Source organism: Phaethon lepturus, unplaced genomic scaffold (genome assembly GCF_000687285.1).
Source record: "Phaethon lepturus isolate BGI_N335 unplaced genomic scaffold, ASM68728v1 scaffold17539, whole genome shotgun sequence".
Taxonomy (NCBI): domain Eukaryota; kingdom Metazoa; phylum Chordata; class Aves; order Phaethontiformes; family Phaethontidae; genus Phaethon; species Phaethon lepturus.
In genome coordinates, this window is record NW_010565704.1 from 25,327 (window position 1) to 46,092 (window position 20,766).

The 20,766-nt window shown below is 41.1% G+C and overlaps 1 protein-coding gene across 1 annotated transcript in view; it reads right to left on the reverse strand.

Moving 5' to 3' along the window:
* Positions 1-20,766, reverse strand: part of ATF7IP (activating transcription factor 7 interacting protein) — a 44,844-nt gene that overhangs the window by 20,410 nt on the left and 3,668 nt on the right. Inside the window, 6 exon segments of the mRNA XM_010295269.1 lie at positions 640-728; positions 2,198-2,271; positions 2,981-3,046; positions 4,823-4,960; positions 6,149-6,294; positions 10,627-10,716. Of these exon segments, the coding sequence (XP_010293571.1) occupies positions 640-728; positions 2,198-2,271; positions 2,981-3,046; positions 4,823-4,960; positions 6,149-6,294; positions 10,627-10,716 (603 nt within the window).

Sequence of the window (20,766 nt, forward strand, 5' to 3'; positions counted from 1 at the left end):
ACACAATAAAATTTCAGGAGTAAATCTAGAGATCAGGAGCGTAATACACTACAGAAAGCCAGTATATGTTTACTATGAGATGATTCTGTGGGAAAGATTCAGCTTTCAATATTAAGTAAACTATTTTTAAAACCAAGGATGGTGTGACTACAATGAATGTAGTTAATGGTGGTTTTGATTCTACATTCCCTGTAAAATTCTAATCTAGGAGTTCCATTTTTCAACTTCATTCTTTTAAGAAATAAGGCTTATAACTTCCTTTGGTTCCCCACTCAACCTCTGTAGCCATTATAGGGGAAGATATCAACATTGCACTATGATCAAGTACAAAAAATGCCCTGTGAACAATGTGTTTCACCTGTCTGCAGCTCAGAGACTGCAAGTTTTGCTGCCATACCCAGCAAGCAGTCTGCCGATTTACCCACATGTTCTAGCTGGCCAAATCAACACATTTTTCCCTTACACGGTAAGCACACTACACAAATGTAAACTGAGAATGTGGCAGGGAGATGAAATAATGATTTTTGATGTCAGAAAACAAATGTCATAAAATCCAGCTTTGGTCTCTTCAGTTACCTAATTAATGGAAAGCAATAAAAATTTTAAGAGGTGTGTTTATAGTCCATAGCAGTTTCTTACCTGCATTCACAGGGGCTTGAAAGGTTGCTGGTGTGCTCTCTCCTGTATTCCTCTTTGACTCCAGCATCTGCCTCACTGTGCCAGCATTTCTGTGGAATCACAGTATCATTAAGGTTGGAAAGGATCTTCAAGATCGTCTAGTCAAACCATTAATCCAGCGCCATCGTCACCACAAACCATGTCCTGAAGCGCCACATCCACATGTTTTTTGAACACTTCCAGAGATGGTGACTCCCCCACCTCCCTGGGCAGCCTGTTCCAATGCTTGACCACCCTCTTGGTGAAGAAATTTTTCCTAATATCCAATCTAAACCTCCCCTGGCGCAACTTGAGGCCATTTCCTCTTGTCCTATCGCTAGTTATTTGGGAGAAGAGACCAACACCCTCCTCGCCACAACCCCCTTTCAGGTAGTTGTAGAGAGCGGTAAGGTCTCCCCTCAGCCTCCTTTTCTCCAGACTAAACAACCCCAGTTCCCTCAGCCGCTCCTCATAAGACTTGTGCTCCAGACCTCTCACCAGCTTCGTTGCCCTTCTCTGGACACGCTCAAGCACCTCAGCATCCTTCTTGTAGTGAGGGACCCAAAACTGAACACAGTATTCAAGGTGTGGCCTCACCAGTGCCGAGTACAGGGGCACGATCACTTCCCTACTCCTGCTGGTCACACTGTTTCTGATACAGGCCAGGACGCTGTTGGCCTTCTTAGCCACCTGGGCACACTGCTGGCTCATATGCAGCCGGCTGTCAACCAGCACCCCCAGGTCCCTTTCTGCCAGGCAGCTCTCCAGTCCCTCTGTCCCAAGCCTGTAGCGTTGCATGGGGTTGTTGTGGCCCAAGTGCAGGACCGGGCACTTGGCATTATTAAACCTCATACAGTTGACCTCTGCCCATTGATCCAGGAGAATGCTGTGGGAGATGCTGTCAAAGGATTTACTAAAGTCCAGGTAGACAACATCCACAGCCTTTCCCTCATCCATTAGGCAGGTCACCTGGTCATAAGTTGGTCAAGCAGGACCTGCCTCTCATGAACTTGTGGTGGCTGGGCCTGATCCCTTGGTTGTCCTGCACATGCCCTGTGAGCACTCTCAGTTAGCGTTTCTCAATGAGCCACATGAAGTATAATTATGAATACTGATGAAAAAAACCCCTATTTTACAGCTATTCTTTTCATTGCAATTTTCTAAACCCATTTGTCTTCTGCTCCCCATGCAAATCAACCTTAGGTATTCCCCTACTAAAAAAAAAAATAAATATGCAGAATTATTTGTAAATTTTCAAGTGCTTGCACCAAGTTTGCCTGTCCTTGAAATTAAACCTCCATTTTTATCCATTATTTTTTAACTGCTGAAACAACACTGATCTCAGTTTACCTATGAATGGATTCAATACTGTCCATTTATGACTTCTGTGAAAGAAAATTGAATTTTACAATTGAAGACCAATGAAGGAAAAAGAGCACTTTAAGTAAAAAAAGAAAATACAGGGATTATCCATTACATTAGGTATCTCAAGTGTCCTATTGTAATTTTTAACATGGTCACAGTGAAGTGGTTTGCTTACCGATATGTCACATTGTTTGTGTTTGCAGTGTCACTTGCTGCTTTCCCTGGAGACAGAGGTGCATTTGATGAATTCTAAAAAAAAAAAAAAAAAAAAAAAAAAGAAAAAAAGAAAAAGTGCCATAACGAAACAACCATAAGTCAGATTGCAAACTTATGCCTTCATTGTATTTAATTTTCACTAATTTCTGTTACTGATATGTATTTTCTGGAACCAATGCTGCAGGAGAACTTGACATGTTTTACAACCCCCCAAAACCTCCTTGATCCTACTTGCCTCCCTCTCCTCCATCCTCCTTTTTTGTAAGTCTCTTGCCTTCAGGTTTTTATAGAATGATAATAAAAATTTCTTCTTGAACATTAATGGACTTCTAGCTTCTACTTCTTCACAGTAATTAATCCAAAATATTCATTCTACACACAGAGAAATACCATTGCTTGTATCCATTCCTCTCCCCACTCCACCCCCAAAATCAAGGTACTGGGATTCACTTTTATTTACTCTGTATTCTTCATATTGAATCAAATTCCATTTACTTACATATAGTTTAAGGTGCTTTCACACTAATAATGCCTAAAGAACCTTCTGTACAAATCAGAATTACATAACAGATGTTAAAAGGCTATTCTTTCATATCACTGCCTTTAACCAAACAAGACAAACCTACTTTGTGAACACCACTGAACAACCAGATCACATCTTTCTGTATATAAAATTTCTTTATTTTTCAACACAGGGTTTAGGCTAACTCAGAAAAACAAATGTAACAGATCTAGTTCTTACTTCCTGTCTTTTCTTCAAGTCCTCCCTGGCTGCTCCAAACCGCTTTGTCAATCTAGCAATTTTAGCCTAAATGGGAAAAAGATGAAAACAAACAAACAAACCCGTAAATATCCTCCCCAAGAACCAAAGAAATTATACAAACTAAGAGATACATAATTAAGACATCAAGTCAAAGTCTGTTTTCATATCAGGGGCAACTATTCTTCCTTGAAACATAGTACAACTATATTACTTCAGAGCAGCAGAAAGACACACGTGTATCACAATCAAGCTATCTTGGAGACAACTGAATTATTTTCCTTCCTATTCACAATCGCACAAACAGAATCCATCCTGCAGAGTTTCATGCAATATTCTGCATGAATGAAAGCAACTGAAAGCGTTTGACTGTCTTAATGCCTTATGTACCAGTCATATCAACAATTGCATGCCTTTTTGCCTTTCATATTATCTACTCCCCCCCTCCATTTATCCTATTTCTGCCTCTCACTGATACACTTCATATCACACACACCTTACTGTCAGCTTTGTTCTACTCTATTTGATGGTCAGGTGTCAGGTTCATTATCTTCTTAAGCACCATTCTTACATCTCATCTTTTATTCCTTGTGCTTCCCTCAATATACTATTTGGTGACCATTCCTTCTGCAATTACCTCAGCATTACAAGATACTAATGTACCCTATCTAGGTTGCAGTTCTGATGGTTGACTTATTCTGGAGGCAGCAGCTGTGCCATTTGTTCTAAGCAGGTACTTTTTGTTTTCTATTTTTGGGGTTTTCTTTTTTTTCTTTTTTTCAAAGAAAGAAGAGTTAAATTATTTTTACAAACTCCTGAAAACACTAGGTTAGCACTAGAAGAACGGAAGTTTTTTAAAAAGTCAGTGAGTTTCATATACCATGATTTCAGAACTTCTTACCTAAAAGGAGCTGGCCCATTGAGAAACCTCACCTCTTTCACATTTTTACAAAGCAACATGACAGGCTACAATTATAGTCTGCCTTTAATTACAGTTATATTTCAATTTCTGTTATCTTTTACAACGTAGAGGTCTTTTGGAGCACCTTGCATAATAAAACCTTGTAAACTTAGATTGCGAGGATATTAACACATTCACAGCCTTATGTGAGGTTATTAATTTGACACTGTAGTTGATGGCTGAAGACAGTGAATACCAAAAGCGCCGTAGCACTTTGTTAACAAAAAGTCAACATAAAATATCTGGGGTGGCAAGGGGGAAGAGTTATATAGTAGGAACTTCAAAACTGTGATGTTTCTCACCTCACCACTATGTACATAATCTCTATAAAGAATGCACGAAAGCATATGGCATTCAACACTAGTTATTTGTTTCCTTGCTAGAACATAACTACTCAGTTTCTGGGGAAATAAAATGGGTAAGTATCATGTGATGTTTCTTTGCTTGAACATTCTACAAAGTACAGTGCTATTGTCCTCTCCTTTCTGCATTTCTCTGTTTTTAAGCAAGTTTCTGGCTTTATAGTGGCATTAGATATTTCCACACTTAACATTTATTTGAAGAATGTCTAAATGGAACATAAGAGTGGAAAAGTAGTTTATTAACAACTAATGAATCAGTTTGCCAGAAGGAAGATTTGCTTTGGGTTTTTTTGATAATTAATTGGTTGCTTTCTTCTTTGAGTAGGGAAATAGAATTTCACAAGTTCAAGCAACATTATAGTATTTGCTGCTTCCTCTCCCTTCCCTTTGTGGAGTCAAAATGGCTTTCCTACTGACAACTACAGGAAACTTACTACTAAATGTTGAGGAACTTATTTTTAAATTTGACTCTAGTATGCAGTTCAACACACAAACACTCACCTGTAGTTCAGTAAGCACAGTTTTATGCCTCTTATTACATTCTACTTTCTCTATTCGGGTTTTCAAGTCTGCCAGAGTCTTGTCAAATACAGCACACTGTAAAGCAGTAAGTTTTTCTTCTAACAGTCTCTGGATAACCTGCAAAATTAATACATGCCCACCCCCCCCAAAAAAAAAAAAAAAAAAAGAAAAAAGAAATATAACAATGCACTCCCAGAATCAAGGAGACCATCTATAAAAATGTTCTCAACTCTTAACAAGTATCCTGCTACAAAAAGGACAATGACAACGGTTGTGCCCTGCCAATCAAATAAATCTATAGTCACCAATAAGCATGCGGTTGCACAGCTAAGAAAAGTTTCTACATCTATTTCGGCAAATACAAATGGTGCCTCTGTCATTAATTCAAGAAATTAATTTCATTGTAGTACGGTAACTGTATAAAACCTTATTACATATAAAAAGAACCCTAACAACAGAAGACAGTTTCATAAAGTGCTGTGTTTACACAAATTAATCTTTTTTCCTCTTACTTTTCTGTTCTTGAGAGGGACATTGGCATTCAAACAACAGAAACTAAAGACATTCAACAAAACTTTATTTCCGAGATGCATTTTTCCCTAGTAGAAATGCCCTATGTTGCTTTTCTTGCAGAAGCTAAAAATGGAAAAAGACACTGATTTCCGCAAAGGTTATTTGTTACACTTGTTATTTAAATTTTTTCTCCCTCCTACACCTATTGCAATGCAAAAATTTTCCTTAGGAAACAAAAATAAACAAGCAAACATGGTTCAACATTAATGAAATTTTAACAGCCACTAGCTAACTAACTAATGGAAGAAATGCACAATTTTGTTTTTCTTCAAGAACATAGGTTTCTTTACACGCCAATGGTGCAATCAGGCAATTAACAGCTCTATAAAAACCTGCAAAATGCTATGTTGATTGCACTCGTTTGGAGACAGACTTTCTTTAAAGCTAAGCACACAAAGTACACCACATATAAACCTTTACCACACTGAAACACCTCCTTAGCTAAGATTCTCTATTTATAGTCACTTAAGAGTTTAAATATTTAATGCATTTCAGATATAATTCTTGCAGCAGTTTCCAAATGATATTTGATCTCTTCTTAAAAGTAGGGCTATACAGGACTTTATATGAAAAGCCACCTTTGTTATTTGAATTATGTCCAATTTGCAACCACAAAAAAGAGAGAATGTTTTGGAGGGGCAGGAAATGTGTGGGAAAGGATAGCTAATTCAAAGACAGTACGACAAGTGACTGATGTCTGTTTGCTATCTTTGCTCTGCACCTCCATACTACCTTTTGTAATTTTTGGTCAACATCCCTTCTGGCTGTAATTTTTACTTGGAGTTCTGCTTCATAATCTTCTCCCATGTACCGACGACGCTTAGAATGAACATTGTCCATGTCCTCAGATTTGGAACGCTTTCTCCTTGATGCTTCACCTGGAACAATTGGATACAACTGCTCGTGAGGAACTTTTGAAAAATGGCAGAATGCCATGATTCTTATGAAGTTTCATTTGTCCCCAGTTTCAGGGTGTCATCTTAAACCAGTAAAAACGCCTTTGGAAAAACAAGATGCTTGATGACATCAAAAGCAGTTCCTTTGGTCTCTGTACATTGCTGCCCTGTTAGTGAGTTCTGCTTTGTGATTTACCAAACCACTGTCCCAAACACAAGACAGCTCTAGTACCACCATTCCCTTCTCCAGAACTTGCCTCCAGTTCTTCCTGCTCCTATCAGCACCATCCTATAATGAAACATGGCTTCTGAGAAGCAAAACAAAACCCTCTTCTAAAAAAGGAATCCTCTTCTCAGGATTCCAGCCAAATAAAACTACATCTCATTCTGCCAGTATCAGCGATGAACTTTTTTTTCTGCCTGCCATTGAGTTTTAACCTGTACCTCCAAACCCTGGCTGAAAAAACATTCAAACCTTTTTCTTACTTCTTGGGTAAGAAGGAAAGTAAAAACCTAACAAAAGAACAGGCTCAAAGCAGAACTGTATTTTAAAAGTAATTTTCATCACAGCAATGAAGCACAAAAGTACCAAAAAGAGACCTCATTCACACCTCCAGCTTCTGGCACTGTATCCTCTAGAGATCCACGTATAAAACAAGTCTAGGTAAATTATCAGGAAGGGAAGCTACAGAGTGTACTATGGGTGGGTACCTGACCACCATCAAAACATCAAAGACCACAGGCCCAACCCCTCCACCCCAAACCTGAGGATGATTCAGAAAGACATAATGAAGATTCACTGGAGACTGAAACGGCGTAACAGTTACTTTCTATTGCCATTTTTTCTTTACTTTTATTACCTACACTCTGTGAGTTGTATTTCTAACTTCACAAATTTCTTATAATCTGATTTTTTTGAGTTAGATTTCTGATAGTTTCAGTCTGATCTGATTTCCTGATGGTTTCTGGGTTTGAGAGTTGCAATAGAAATGCACTAATGTACTAAAAATTATTAAAAGGTAGTATTTAAAAATCTGCATGACAACCTAGCTTATTTTTAAAAGTTTGTGAAAGCATAGGTCCTCAAATTTTAGGTAGGTTTTATAGGGCCACAGGGCTCTTCATAAACATTTGCAGAATGCTGAATATTTGCCAGCAATATAAATGTCTAAGGTATGAATTTGTCATGGTTTTTCTCAAAATAATAGTAAATAGTGGAAAATAAAGGAAAAAAAAAATTAAATAGCTACATCTCCAGTTTTCTTCCATCCATCAGAAAAACTTGTAGAAATAATAAATAAATAAATCGGAAGTTAGAACACTATTCCCAGACTACTGAAGACAAGTTTATTAGGATCTTCCAGACTCCTTCCTACTCCCAGTGAGTCTCTTCAGAAAAACCCTAGTCACTGAACAATACAACAAGTAGTTGTAACATGCAAGAGCTGCTTACATATTTAACAGAACATGTTTAATGTTCAGGTAGTTTGTTCTAAAGCAGATGTTACATCTAATTTTATTGCAGTTTGATTCTCTTTGAAGAACTTCAGGTTGCTTATTACTAGTGGAAAGGATATCTACAGGAGGCTGTGACTTCCAGGAAACCCTAGCAGCTTCTAATGAGCTCCATCTTGATCAAAGGGTGCTTTGCGCTTATGCTCCAGCTGATTCTTTATGGAGGTTGAAACACCCTTTCAGCAGGTACTAACTAGAGACCGACATTTTTGTTGGGCCTAGAGTGCAGCTCACAGAGGGCAGTTAAGAAACATAGGACTTTGCACAGCAGGGTGCACAGAAGGTGGTCATGGTCCCTGTGCTCAGTAATGGTGGTGATGTGCCACATGGTGTGGTCTCCAGCAGCCACTGGAACAACTCTCTCAGTAACATCTGAGCCTCCACCCAAACTGAGCTATTCTGGTGAAAGATATAGCTTTGCAAGTCTTGGGCTGCAAGGATTATGTAGGGCCCCCCATTCTGGTTGAAGCTATGACAGAGGTAGATGAGTTTCTTGGCTACAGAAGGTGCAAGCTAGTGGGAGAACTGTGTCACCAAGTTAAAAGGAGCTATGGGAGGTGGTCAGGGAACGGCACAGCATCAGAAATAATGAAAAACAGACTGACTGGATTTACTTCAAGATCCTGCAGCCTCAAGAACTGCAACCCCCAGCTGTACCAAAGGAGGTACAGCCAGAGCCTGAGCTTATCCAGCTGTGAAATGGAAACTCCCATGATAACAAAGGCTGGAAGCATGAGGACAGAAGCTCCTGCTCTGTCTGCAGATGTACAGGACAATGACAGAATCGGTTCAGTGCCCTCATAGCAGATAGGGGCTGTGAGCTGTGCCCACTGAAATGTCTGACCTGGTTAAGCCTGAGCCATCCAGTAGCATCACATACTAGTAGTGAGTGACTCCCTGCCTGCAGGGGGTGGAGACACCCATCTGCTAGGGACAGGTCACCCATGAGAAAGATAAAGGCACTGTGTGGCTGGGAATTGGGTTAGGAAAGCTGAAGGTCACCTTAAGCTGAATCTGGTGAGGGACCTGAAGGGCTACAAGAAGGGCTTCCACCAGTATACCAGCAGCAAAAGGCAAGCTAGGAGAAATACGTGCCCCCCTGCTGAATGAGGCAGGGGACCAAGTGACAAAGGACAAAGGAAAAGCCCAGGCACTCAATGCCTTCTTTGTCTCAGACTTTAATGAGACTATTTGTCTTCAGCAATGCCAGCTCCCTGAGACCAGTGGGACAGACTTGCTCTCAGTAGAGGAGCATTGAGTTAACATTTAAACAAACTGGACACACACAAGTCCATGCAAGCTAGAAGGATGCACTCATGAGTGGTGAGGGAGCTGGCTGAGGTGACTGCAAAGCCACTCTCAACCTCTGAAAGATTGTGGCAATAGCAGAAGGTTCTTGAGGACAGAAGTAATATTTGCTTTCTTCTAATCTTCAAGTAGGGCAAGAAGGATCCAGGGAATTACAGGACGGTCAGCCTGACCTCAATCCTTGGGAATGTGATGGAGCAAGTAATTCTAGAAATCATCTCTAAACATATTAGGAAGAAGGTAATGGGGAACAGTCAGCATGGATTTATCAAGGGGAAATCATGCTTCATCAGCCTGATAGCCTTCTATGATGAGACAATTGGCTTAGTGCATGAGGGGAGAGCAGTGGATACTGTTTCTCTTGTTTTCAGTAATGCTTTTGACACCCAAAACATCCTCAGAAATAAACGTATGATGTATGGCTTAGATAAATGGACTGGCTCAACCGCTGGGCCTCAAGAGCTGTGATTACTGGCACAAAGTCCATTTGAAGCTTGTCACTAGTAATGTACACCAGCAGATGATACCAGTACCAATACTAAGCATCTTCATTAATGACCTAGATAACGGGACAGAGGGCATCCTCAGCAATTTGCAGATGATACAAAACTGGAAGGAATGGTTGCTACACTCGATGGTTATGCTGCCATTTAGAGTGACCTTGACAAGCTGGAGAAATAGGCAAACAGGAACTTCATGAAGTTCAACAAAAGGAAATGCAAAGTCCTACACTTGGGTAGGAATAACCCCATGTACTAGTACAGGCTGGGAACTGACTGGCTGCAAAACAGCTTTGCAGAAAAGGCCTTGGTGGTCTTCATGCACAACAGGTTGAACATGAGCCAGCAATGTGTTCTGCTGGCAAAGGTGGCCAACAACACCCTTGGCTGCTTGAGGAAGAGTATCGCCAGCAGGTCGAGGGAGGCAATTATTCCCCTCTAATCAGCACTGTGAGACTGAACCTTGAGTCTTGTGTCCAGTTCTGGGCTTCTAAAAAGAAGAAAGATGTGAGCATACTGGAGAGAGTTCAGTGTAGGGCCACCAAGATGTTTTACAGACTGGAGCATGTCGTATGAGGAAATGACAGCTGGCAGTGTTCAATTTGAGAAGGCAGTCAGGGGATATTTTATAATGTGTGAATTATCTGATAGATGGAGAGTGAAAAAGACAGAGCAAGACTCTTGGTGAGTACCCATGAAAGGACAAAACAGATGCGAATTGAAATACAGGAAATTCCACTCAAACGTACCAAAACCTCTTTACTGTGAGGGTGGTCAAACATTGGAAGTGGAACATTGGAAGGCTGTGGAGTCTCCACCTGTGGAGATACTCAAAACCTGTCCGGACATCATTCTGAGCAAACTGCTCTAGTTGATCTGGTTTTGAGCAGAGCGTTTGGACTAGCTAATCTCCAAAGTTCCCTTCCAAGCTCAATGATTCTGTTTCTAACATGTGCCTCCAGTAAAGCATAATAGTTTTAACATTACATACTTCTCTCTGTGTGTTTCTCCTCTTCTTTGTGGGCCTCTTCTCCTTCTTTATCCCCCTCACTCTCCTTTCTTCTCTCCTCTTCCACCTCTTCTACAAACAGAAAAAAAAAAGCCCCATGTATTACTTACGCTGACCAGCAAAAGTCTACTAAGACTCCTATTGTGACTAACAAACTTAGAATACTTAAGAAAAACAATGCTGGGGAAGGTGAGAGAAATAAGGAGGACACAGAGGACATGCAGAGATGAAAAAAAGCAGGGGATACCTTCAGCGCAAAAATTTGAACTATCATACAACACAGTAAGATTCACTTCTGGATTTGCTTAGCTTTAAAATCAACAGAATGAAATTATGTATTTCTAATGTATGTAAGTTCTCAATAAATGATTTTAGTTTATTTTTCACCTAGGAAAAAAGTATAAAGGTTGCCATAACAAAATACTAATACATTTTTCTATTTATTTACAATTGGCAAACTCACCCATAACCTTTATGGTAGAAAAGGCCTAGATTATTATTTTCTTAACAAATATGAATTTTCATTTAAAGTTTCTTCCTAATACAAAGCATCACAATTCAAGAACATTACAAACATACAGTTTAGGAAATTCTTAAAGACAGAAAAATCTGAAATAACACCCCCAAAATGCACACAGATTAAAATGAAAGATACTAACACTTCCTTAAAACTTCTATCATATGTTCCATGAACTTCCATTGCGTGTTTCATATAGGCTGCATTTGCCACCTCCTGTGCTTGCCAGATACAACATAAAACTATTGCTTTTCAGATTGCATTAATAAATTCTTCAAAAACAATGTGATTTATTTTTGAGGTAATAAAATGGCATAGTGCCAATGTCACCTGCTTTTTAAGACTTACAGATAAGCTTCATATATTTAATTGTTATTAATAACAAAGGACTCATTTACTTAAGAATCTAAAGGAGATTCTTGTCCTGGTTTCAGCTAGGATAGTTAATTTTCTTCACAGAAGCTAGTGTGAGGATATGTCTTGGATTTGGGATGAGAAAATATTGATAATGTGCTGATGTTTTGAGTTGTTGCTAAGCTGTCAAGGACAGTCCAGCTTCTCATGCTGGCCTGCCAGCGAGAAGGCTGGGGGTGCACATGAAGCTGGGAGGGGGCACAGCCAGGACAGCTGACCCAAACTGGCCAAAGGGACATTTCATACCATATGATGTCATGCTCCATATATAAAGCTGGGACAAAGAAGAAGGAAGGGGTGGGGGGACGTTCGGAGTTACGCTGTCTGTCTTCCCAAGAAACCATTACACACAATGGAGCCCTGCTTTCCTGGAGATGGCTGAACACCTGCCTGCCCATGGGAAGTGGTGAACAGATTCCTTGTTTTGCTCTGCTTGCATGCACGGCTTTTGCTTTGCCTATTAAACTGTCTTTGTCTCAAGCCACGAATTTCCTCACTTTTACCCTTCCGATTCTCTCCCCTGCCCCACTGTGAAGGAGTAAGCAAGTGGCTACGTGCGGCTTAGTTGCTGGTTGGGGTTAAACCACGACATTGTTATCAATAAAATAGGCCTCATTTACCTAAGAATTTAAAGGAGTCTCATTAAGTTCAAAAGTGCTTTTCCCACAATTTAGATCTTAATATTCAACTGGAAGACAAAAAAATTCCATGGAAAGATATACATACCTAGAGTGTCTTCAAAATATCACATTACAATTTTCAAAGTTGATCTTTTCGAGTTCTATGTAGAGAACAATGTAATTTTAGGGACAAGGAAGTCCCTTCCTTACAAACTCCTGTCACTGTGTGAACAAATTTAGCTTGTTTGACTAAAAGTGCTTTAAACACAATGCCCAGCTAAACCTCTCTAGTTAAGAATGTTTGAACCATAATACAGAGATAATTTTTACAATTGGCTATCAGCTTATTTTTCACTGATAAGCTGTGATCTTGTTACGCTGATGCTAGACAGGCAGAAGCAATAAATGTAATCATTTAAAAAGATAATTTGATGGTATCATTAAGTTGTCACTATTTATCACACAGTCGTCTTAATAAGTTACACTATTTGCTGTGGATCTAAACACAAAGGTGGGGTTTTTTTTGTTTTTTACTAGGTGTTTGCCTATCACTAAACAGCTGAAAATACCTTATAATAATTTCTACAACTGCAAGCATTTAAATCTGCTTAGTAACTGACTGGATGCATATTTGGATGTCAGTTCTGCCAAAACATACATATAAATGGAAATAAAAATAATGAGTAAGCCTAAGAGTATCTGACCAGTATTTGCAAGTTACTCTGGACCGCATAGTCATACTCTCACTATTCCATAATCCTGTAACCACAACATTCTCCTTATAGATTGGTTAGAACTGATGTGCACAGGCAACAATCACAAGAAAGTACAAAAGCATAGCCTTTTCCTTTCTAAGTAGTGAATCCTTGATCAAACTCTACCCAAAAGTTATTATAAAACAGAAATACAGGTTTTTCCCATGAAACATGATAGGATTTGATTATTTATGTTTAGGAAGAAATCATAGATTCATTTATTTTCAAAGAAATCATCATGACCTAGACAAGCTGAAGAAATGGGATGACAAATGCTTTAAGATATTCAACAAGGACAAACACAAAAGTTCTGCACCTGGGAAGGGAGAACCCTTGCAATGACCCAGGCTAGGGCCCGCATGGTTGGGGAGTAGCTCTGCTTTGAGGACGCCCACAGACAGCAAGCAAAGCATGAGCCAACAGCATGCCCTGGCAGCAAAGGACGTCCACAGCATCCTGAGCTGCATTTACAGGAACAGAGCCAGTATATCATCAGAAGTGGTTATTGCCTTTTACTTGGCACTTGTTATGCCGTCTCTCTGTACAGAGCAAGAGACTGCTAAGGGTCTGGGAAACATGGCCTGTAAGAGAGGCTGAGGGAGCCGAGCCTGTTCAGCATGGAGAATAAAAAGCTTAATGGGGACTTAAAACCAGTTTTCCAATACCTGTAGAGTGGCTTTTGAGAAGAAGCAGCCATACTCATTGTAAAGGTGCATAGCAAAGGATAAGAGACAATATGTATAAGCAGAAACAAAGAGATTCCAACTGGTAGAAAGAAAAACATTTCCCACATGAAGAGAGTCATTGGAACAGGTTGCCCAGAGAGGTCATTCAGCATTCATCGGTGGAAGTTTTCAAGACCTAACTGGATAAACCTGAGCTACCTTGTCTAATTTCACAGCTGACTCTACTTCGAGCAGATGACTGGACTAGAGACCTCGAGGTCCCTCCCAACCTGAACGACTCTATTATTTGGTCACAACCCCTCCTCCCTATCAAAAAATGTAATTACAAAAATAAGTGATTCAAACACAAAGCACAATATTCTCTTCTTTAGTTATTTATTACCACAATTTAGTTTAAAAAAAAAAATCCATAAAGGACTTAAAGATTACAGATGATGAATTCAACATCCATTAATTGGCCCTCCAAAGCCTGTCGGACAGAAGCGTGCCTGATTTCAGGTTTGCAAAATCGAGTGGATCAAAAATGCAGCAGTTGTGTCTTTGTCTGCTACATTAAAGATGCCTCTTTCCACAATATATTCAGCTCCTGTTTAGTGATATTATAGACCTTCATCTTCTACTGAATGAACAAAACTTATGTTCTTTTAAGCTTTCCAGTACAAAATTTGTTTCCAAAATGCTGAAGTATTTTCTGCAGCAACTCTTTGAAAGCCTTCTATTATGACTTTTTGAAGTAAAAACCAGAACTAGAAATATTACTGCAGAGAAGCGGTCTCACCGGTGCCATTCAAGTGTAACTTATTTTCCTTTTTGCAAATTCAAGAATTTTCAAAGCTAGTTCTATCACAATACAGAAACAAAAGTTCACGTTTAGTTGTTTAATCTGCCATTCATATCCTCTGAAGTTCTCTTCAAACACTACTTTATACAAGACAAGCGGTGTTCTTTTAAATGTTAAATGCACTTTTTATTCTTAAAAGGTTGTACTTGGGTGTGCTGCTTGACTTCAGACTCCCTTAAAGATCAGTAACAAGTATGCTCTCTTTCGAACTATCTCTGGAGGGCATGAAATGCCATTGCTGTAGAGAAGCCTAGAACCAAGGTCTAGAATGCACTCAAAGTGCTAGCAATTCTGAGAATGAAAGACTTCAGATTTGCTTTGACAAACATCCTCACCTCGTCAAACTTGAGAGTATACATATTAGGTAAGAGAAAGAACATAGCAAGAGCAGCAATAGGGAAAACCAACAATTCACCTAATCCACGATCGTATCTCCCAACACTTTCATGTAAAAAGTAGATGATCAAGCAGGCAAGAATATAAGGAAGAGAACACAGTCCCAGAAAGCTTCCTCAGGTTTCTGAAAAATTGCTGGTGGATGACCTCCAGAGCCTTAGGGTTTCTGTGCTTGAGAAAAAAACTCCTCCTCCACAGAAGATGAATGTAGGTAAACTTTTAGCAGTCACAGTATTGCTAGCAAGGAGTTCCATAGTTCTCCACATGGAGAACCATCTTTTCTTCCATGCCTTGACCTTGCCTCTCACTTTTTTACCCTCCTCCACTTGATACATGTAGTTCTTGTAGAGGAAAAGACAGCAAATATTCATTTTCCACACCACTTACTCTTACTAAGATTTACAGATCTTTGTCACATCCCTCCTCCATCTCTTTTTCAGTCCATCCTTGTCTAAAAGTTCTCCCTGTGATCTAATTCAGAAAATGAAGAAGCTGTAGGAGAAGATGAGCTGGTTGTCTAGAATCAACAAAGAGGGGATAAACTACAACCCTGCAGAGATAAAAACCCAAGCCCCACAATGCAAGGAAACAGGGACAGCCAGAGGCTATATTCAAAATAGTAACAAATGGAGATTTTCAAAATGGAGGAGGAAAGAAGCCTGTGACTTCCAGCAACAGAATGAAGACTCCCTCTCTACCTGCAAATCTGCAGTTACTGAATAGGTAGAGCACTGATGGAACACATTAAGAGGAAAATCTTGTAATAAGGGAAGCATCAGAGCCAGCTGAGTCTGAACCAACCGCCTGCATAAGGACAGACTGGTGATAGTACCAGGGACTCCCTCCCACAGGAGGTACCCACCTAGCAACCTGGCCTGATGCCTCAAGATATTAGCTGCTTGCTGATGGCCTGGATGCCCAATGTTGCAAAGTGGCTAGGCAAGGCTCATCCGGTCCTCAGTCTACTACCTCTTGCTGTTTATCCACGTGGGCACCAACAATGCTACCACAAGCAATTTTAGGCACATCAAGAGTGACAATCTTGATTGGATCTCTGCAGAAAAGGGTGAAGGGCACAAGGGCCCAGGTGGCGTTATCACTAATCCTCCCAATGAATGAACCGGGACAAAAAAGCCACCACTCTAATAAAAGTGCATGCATCCAGAAGATCAAGACCTGGCTGAATGACAGGTGTCACAGGTAAGGTTTTCACATCTTTCACTGTGGTAGTCTGTGATGATCAAGAATTACTGAACAGGGACTGAATCCATCTGAAAAAGTTGAACAAGAGTTCTGCAAACAGGCTTGCTAACCTAATGAGGAAAATCTTGAAACTAGGCATGGTAGGAAATGGTTGTCATAACCTGAAGTTGAGGTATGGGAGGCAGTGAGGAAACATCTGGGGAACAGCATGACAGGGAAGGTGCTTGCTTGTCCTTTGTGAAAGCATCATGACTCAAGGCTCATCATCTCAAGTATCTGTAAACAAATGCAGCACAAGAAACAAGAGGAATTACTAGTCTCTACACAACTGCAAAATTATGATTTTATTTGTATCAGAGACATGGTGGGATAGCTGAAATGACTATTGCATTGCAACAGATGAACACAGGCTCTTCAAGAAAGACAGGCTGGAAAGGGTGAGGAGTGGTTGTGCTTTATGTGGAGGGGTGCCCAGAGCTTTGCCATAGGGCAGGTGATGAGCCAGTTGGGTGCTCATAAGCAAGGAGAAGGCGGCAAAGCAACATGGGCAATACCATGGTAGGCACTCTGTAACTACAGACTACTTGATCAAGGAGCGAGTCAATAGAGCCATCTCACACAATCACAAGCCTTAGGACTGACTCATGAGTGTACTTTAACTGGAAGGGCTATATGATTTGGCACAATCCAGTCGGATTCTGGAGTGGGCTGAAGACAATCTCTTGACACAGGCAATTGATGAGTCAACTAGGGAAGATGCTCTGTTGGGTTTGTTATTCACAAACAAGGAAGAACTGGTCTGGGGCATGATGGTCAAGGGTAGGTTTGCCTGCAGCAACCATGACACTGTGAAATATTAAATCCTGCAAGAAGTCAGCAAGACAAATAGCATTACTGCCCGTGCCTTCAGGATAGCAAATTTCACCATACACAGGACCTACTTGGTAGTATCCCAAAGGGAGCTGCCCTGGAAAGCAAAAGGACCCAGGAGAGCTCATTGTTCTTCAAGGACAGCTTCCTCAAAGTATGAGAACAGTTCATTTTAATGTGCAGAATATAGAGCCAGCATGGAAGAAAGCCAGCATAGGTGAACAGATGTGAGCTCTGACAGAGCTCCAATGTAAAAAAGAATTACACAGGAAGAAGTAGTAAGAAAGAGGAATATGGAGAAATTGTCCAGTTGTGCAGGAATGGAACTAAAGAAGCCAAAGCTCAACTGGAATTGAAGCCAGTGAGGGATGTGAAGGTCAAGAAGGGCTTCTTTAACTATAGAGGCAGCAAAAGGAAGGCTAATGAAAACTGTGGGGCCAGTGCTCATTGGGGCAGGCAACCTAATGACTGAAGACATAGAAAATGCTGAGGTACTCAACATTTCTGTCTCCATTTTTCACTGGCAAGTTTCCCTCCTAATTTCCTCAGAGCACAGGGAGAGACCCTGGCAGAGCCTGCCTGGCAGTGGTGTGCTACCCACAGTCAAGGGGATAGAGCTAGGGCACACTTAAGCCAGGTGGATACAGAGAAGTCCACAAGAACAGATGAGATGTACCCAAGAGTGCTGAGGAAGGCAGGCTGCTGGCATTATGAGGCCACTCTCCACCATCTTCATGGCAGCCAAGGGAAGCTCCTGATGACTGCAAAAAGGAAAATGTCATGGCCATCTTCAAGACAGATAAGGAGAAACTACAGGCTGGGTGGCCTCACCTAGCATCTTGGGGAGGTTATGTAAAAAATCTTAATGGGAAGCCATTGCCAGGCACACAAAGGACAAGAAGGTGACTGGGAATAGCCCACTTGGATTTAGTAAGGGCAAATTGCAGACAACACCAAGTTGGGTGGGAGTGCTAATCTGCTCAAGGGCAAGAAGGTTCTGCAGAGGGATCTGGACAGGCTGGATTGATGGGCCGAGGTCAACTGTATGAGGTTTAATAATGCCAAGTGCCGGATCCTGCACTTGGGTCACAACAACCCCACACAAAGCTACCGGCTTGGGTCAGAGGGGCTGGAGAGTTGCCTGGCAGAAAAGGACCCAGGGGTGTTGGTTGACAGATGGCTGAATATGACCCAGCAGTGTGCCCAGGTGGCCAAGAAGGCAAAAAGCATCCTGGCCTATATCAGAAACAGTGTGGCCAGCAGGCGTAGGGAAGTGATTGTCCCCTGGTACTTAGCACTGGTGAGGCTGCACCTCAAATACTGTGTTCTGTTTTGGGCCCCTCACTACAAGAAAAACATTGAGTTGGTGGAGCGTGTCCAAAGAAGGGCAACAAAGCTGGTGAGGGCTCTGGAGATCAAGTCTTATGAGGAGCAGCTGAGGGAACTGGGGTTGTTTAGTCTGGAGAAGAGGAGGCTGAGGGGAGATCATATCACGCTCTACGATGACCTGAAAGGGGGTTGTGGTAAGGTGGGTGTTGGTCTCTTCTCCCAACTAACTAGCGATAGGACGAGAGGAAATGGCCTCAAGTTGCGCCAGGGGAAGTTTAGACTGGACATTAGGAAAAATTTCTTTACTGAAAGAGTGGTCAAGCATTGGAACAGGCTGCCCAGGGAGGTGGTGGAGTCACCATCACTGGAAGTGTTCAAAAAGCGTGCAGACATGGCACTTTGGGACATGGTTTAGTGGGCATGATGGTGTTAGGTTGACAGTTGGACTTGATGTTTTTAAAGGTCTTTTCCAACCTTAATGGTTCTGTGAAATCATGCCTGAGAAACCTGCTAGCTTTTTACAATGGGCTCAAAGAATTGGCTTCAGTGGTATACAATCCAGCTGGTGGCTTGGTACTAGAGGCAGTCCTCAGGGATCCATACTGGGCTGATGCAGTTTATCGTATTTACTAATGACCTGGACTTGTGGGCAGGAGATAACACTTGGCAAGTTCACAGATACAAACTAGGGACAGTGGTAAATATTCTGCAGGGCATAGCTGCTATTCAGAGGCATACTGACAGGCTGGAAAAATGGATTAACACAAAGTGCAGTAAGTGCAAATGCAGAGTCCTGCATCTGGGATAGAACAACCCTATGTAGTAAGACAGGCTGGGGGTTGATTGGCTAGAATGTAACTTTGTAGAACAGGGCCTTGATTCCTGGTGGAAAACAAGCTGAATATTAGTCAGCAATGTGAATTAAGTTCAGTAGCATTTTAGGCCATATTAACAAGAAATGTATCCAGCAGGTTAAGGGAAGTGATTCTCATTTGTTCAGCACTTGAGAAACCCCAATGTGAAGCACTGTCTTGGTTTTGGATCCCCACTACTAGAGAGGCACTAACAAAACCATAGCAAGTCCAGCGAAAGGTCACCTGAAACATCAAGGAGATGAAGTATATGCTCCGTGAGGTGCAGATGACAGAACTGGCTTTGGTCAGCCTTAACAAATGAAGACTACTTGGAGATTGTATTGCTGCCTTCCATTACGTAATATGGGAAGGCACAGAGAAGACAGAGCCACCACTCTTTAAGGTGCACAACAACAGGACAGGAGGCAATGGACACAAGTCGGAACACAGACTATTCCAATTAAATATAAGCAGAAAGTTTTTCACTGTTGAGGCTGGTTAAATATTAGGCTACCCAAGAAAAAGTTGTGGTATACACATCCTTGGAGATGCACAAAAGTAAACTGCCAAGGTCCTCGAGTCATCTGATGTAATTGGACCTGCTTCAAGTATGGGGCTGGAATAAAGACCATCGGAGGGTTGAATTAAAACTACTTTGCAATGCCATCATCTTCCCTGTGGTCTTTCACATACCTTTTCCAGTTCTGTGACATCTTCTTTGATATGGGGAAGGGGAAGGAAACAAAACATTTAAGAGCTTGGTGTCCCATAATGAAGTTTTCCTCAATTTCTTAATTTATTCACAGCATTCTTTATTTGCTTTCTTCAACTGCTATTGTATCAATGTTTTCACAAAACTACCTGCTATAATCCCAGAAAATCATTGCTGAGTCTGTTCTACTTTCCTATCAAGTTATGAACACTTTTGTATTAACCCGTACCACTTTGTAGTTAACCACAATGAGTTTCACCTGCCATTTTATACCCCAGTCACTCAGCATTGCAAGATTCTTCTACAGCTCTTCACGGTATCACCTGCAAACTGTCACCCTGCTAGTCACCTTTCATTTTAGATAAATTATTAACTCCATCACAGAGCACAGCCTCTAGAACAGATCACTGTTGATTTACTTTTGTCCTGATTTCATCCAGGAGAGAGTTAATTTTCTTCACAGAAGCTAGTGTGAGGCTATGTTTTGGATTTGGGATGAGAAAATGCTGTAATGTGCTGATGTTTTGAGTTGTTGCTAAGCTGTCAAGGACAGTCAAGCTTCTCATGCTGGCCTGCTAGCAAGAAGGCTGGGAGTGCATGGGAAGCTGGAAGGGGACACAGCCAGGACAATTGACCTAGGCTGACCAAAGAGGTATTTCATACCATATCATGTCATGCTCCATATATAAAATTGGGACGAAGAAGAAGGAAGGGGTAGAGGGACATTTGGAGTTATGCCATCTGTTTTCCCAAGAAACCATTACACATGATGGAGCCCTGCTTTCCTGGAGACAGCTGGACACCTGCCTGCCAACAGGAAGCAATGAATGAATTCCTTGTTTTGCTTTGCTTGCGTGTGCGGCTTTTGGTTTACCTATTAAACTGCCTTTATCTCAAACCATGAGTTTCCTCACTTTTACTCTTC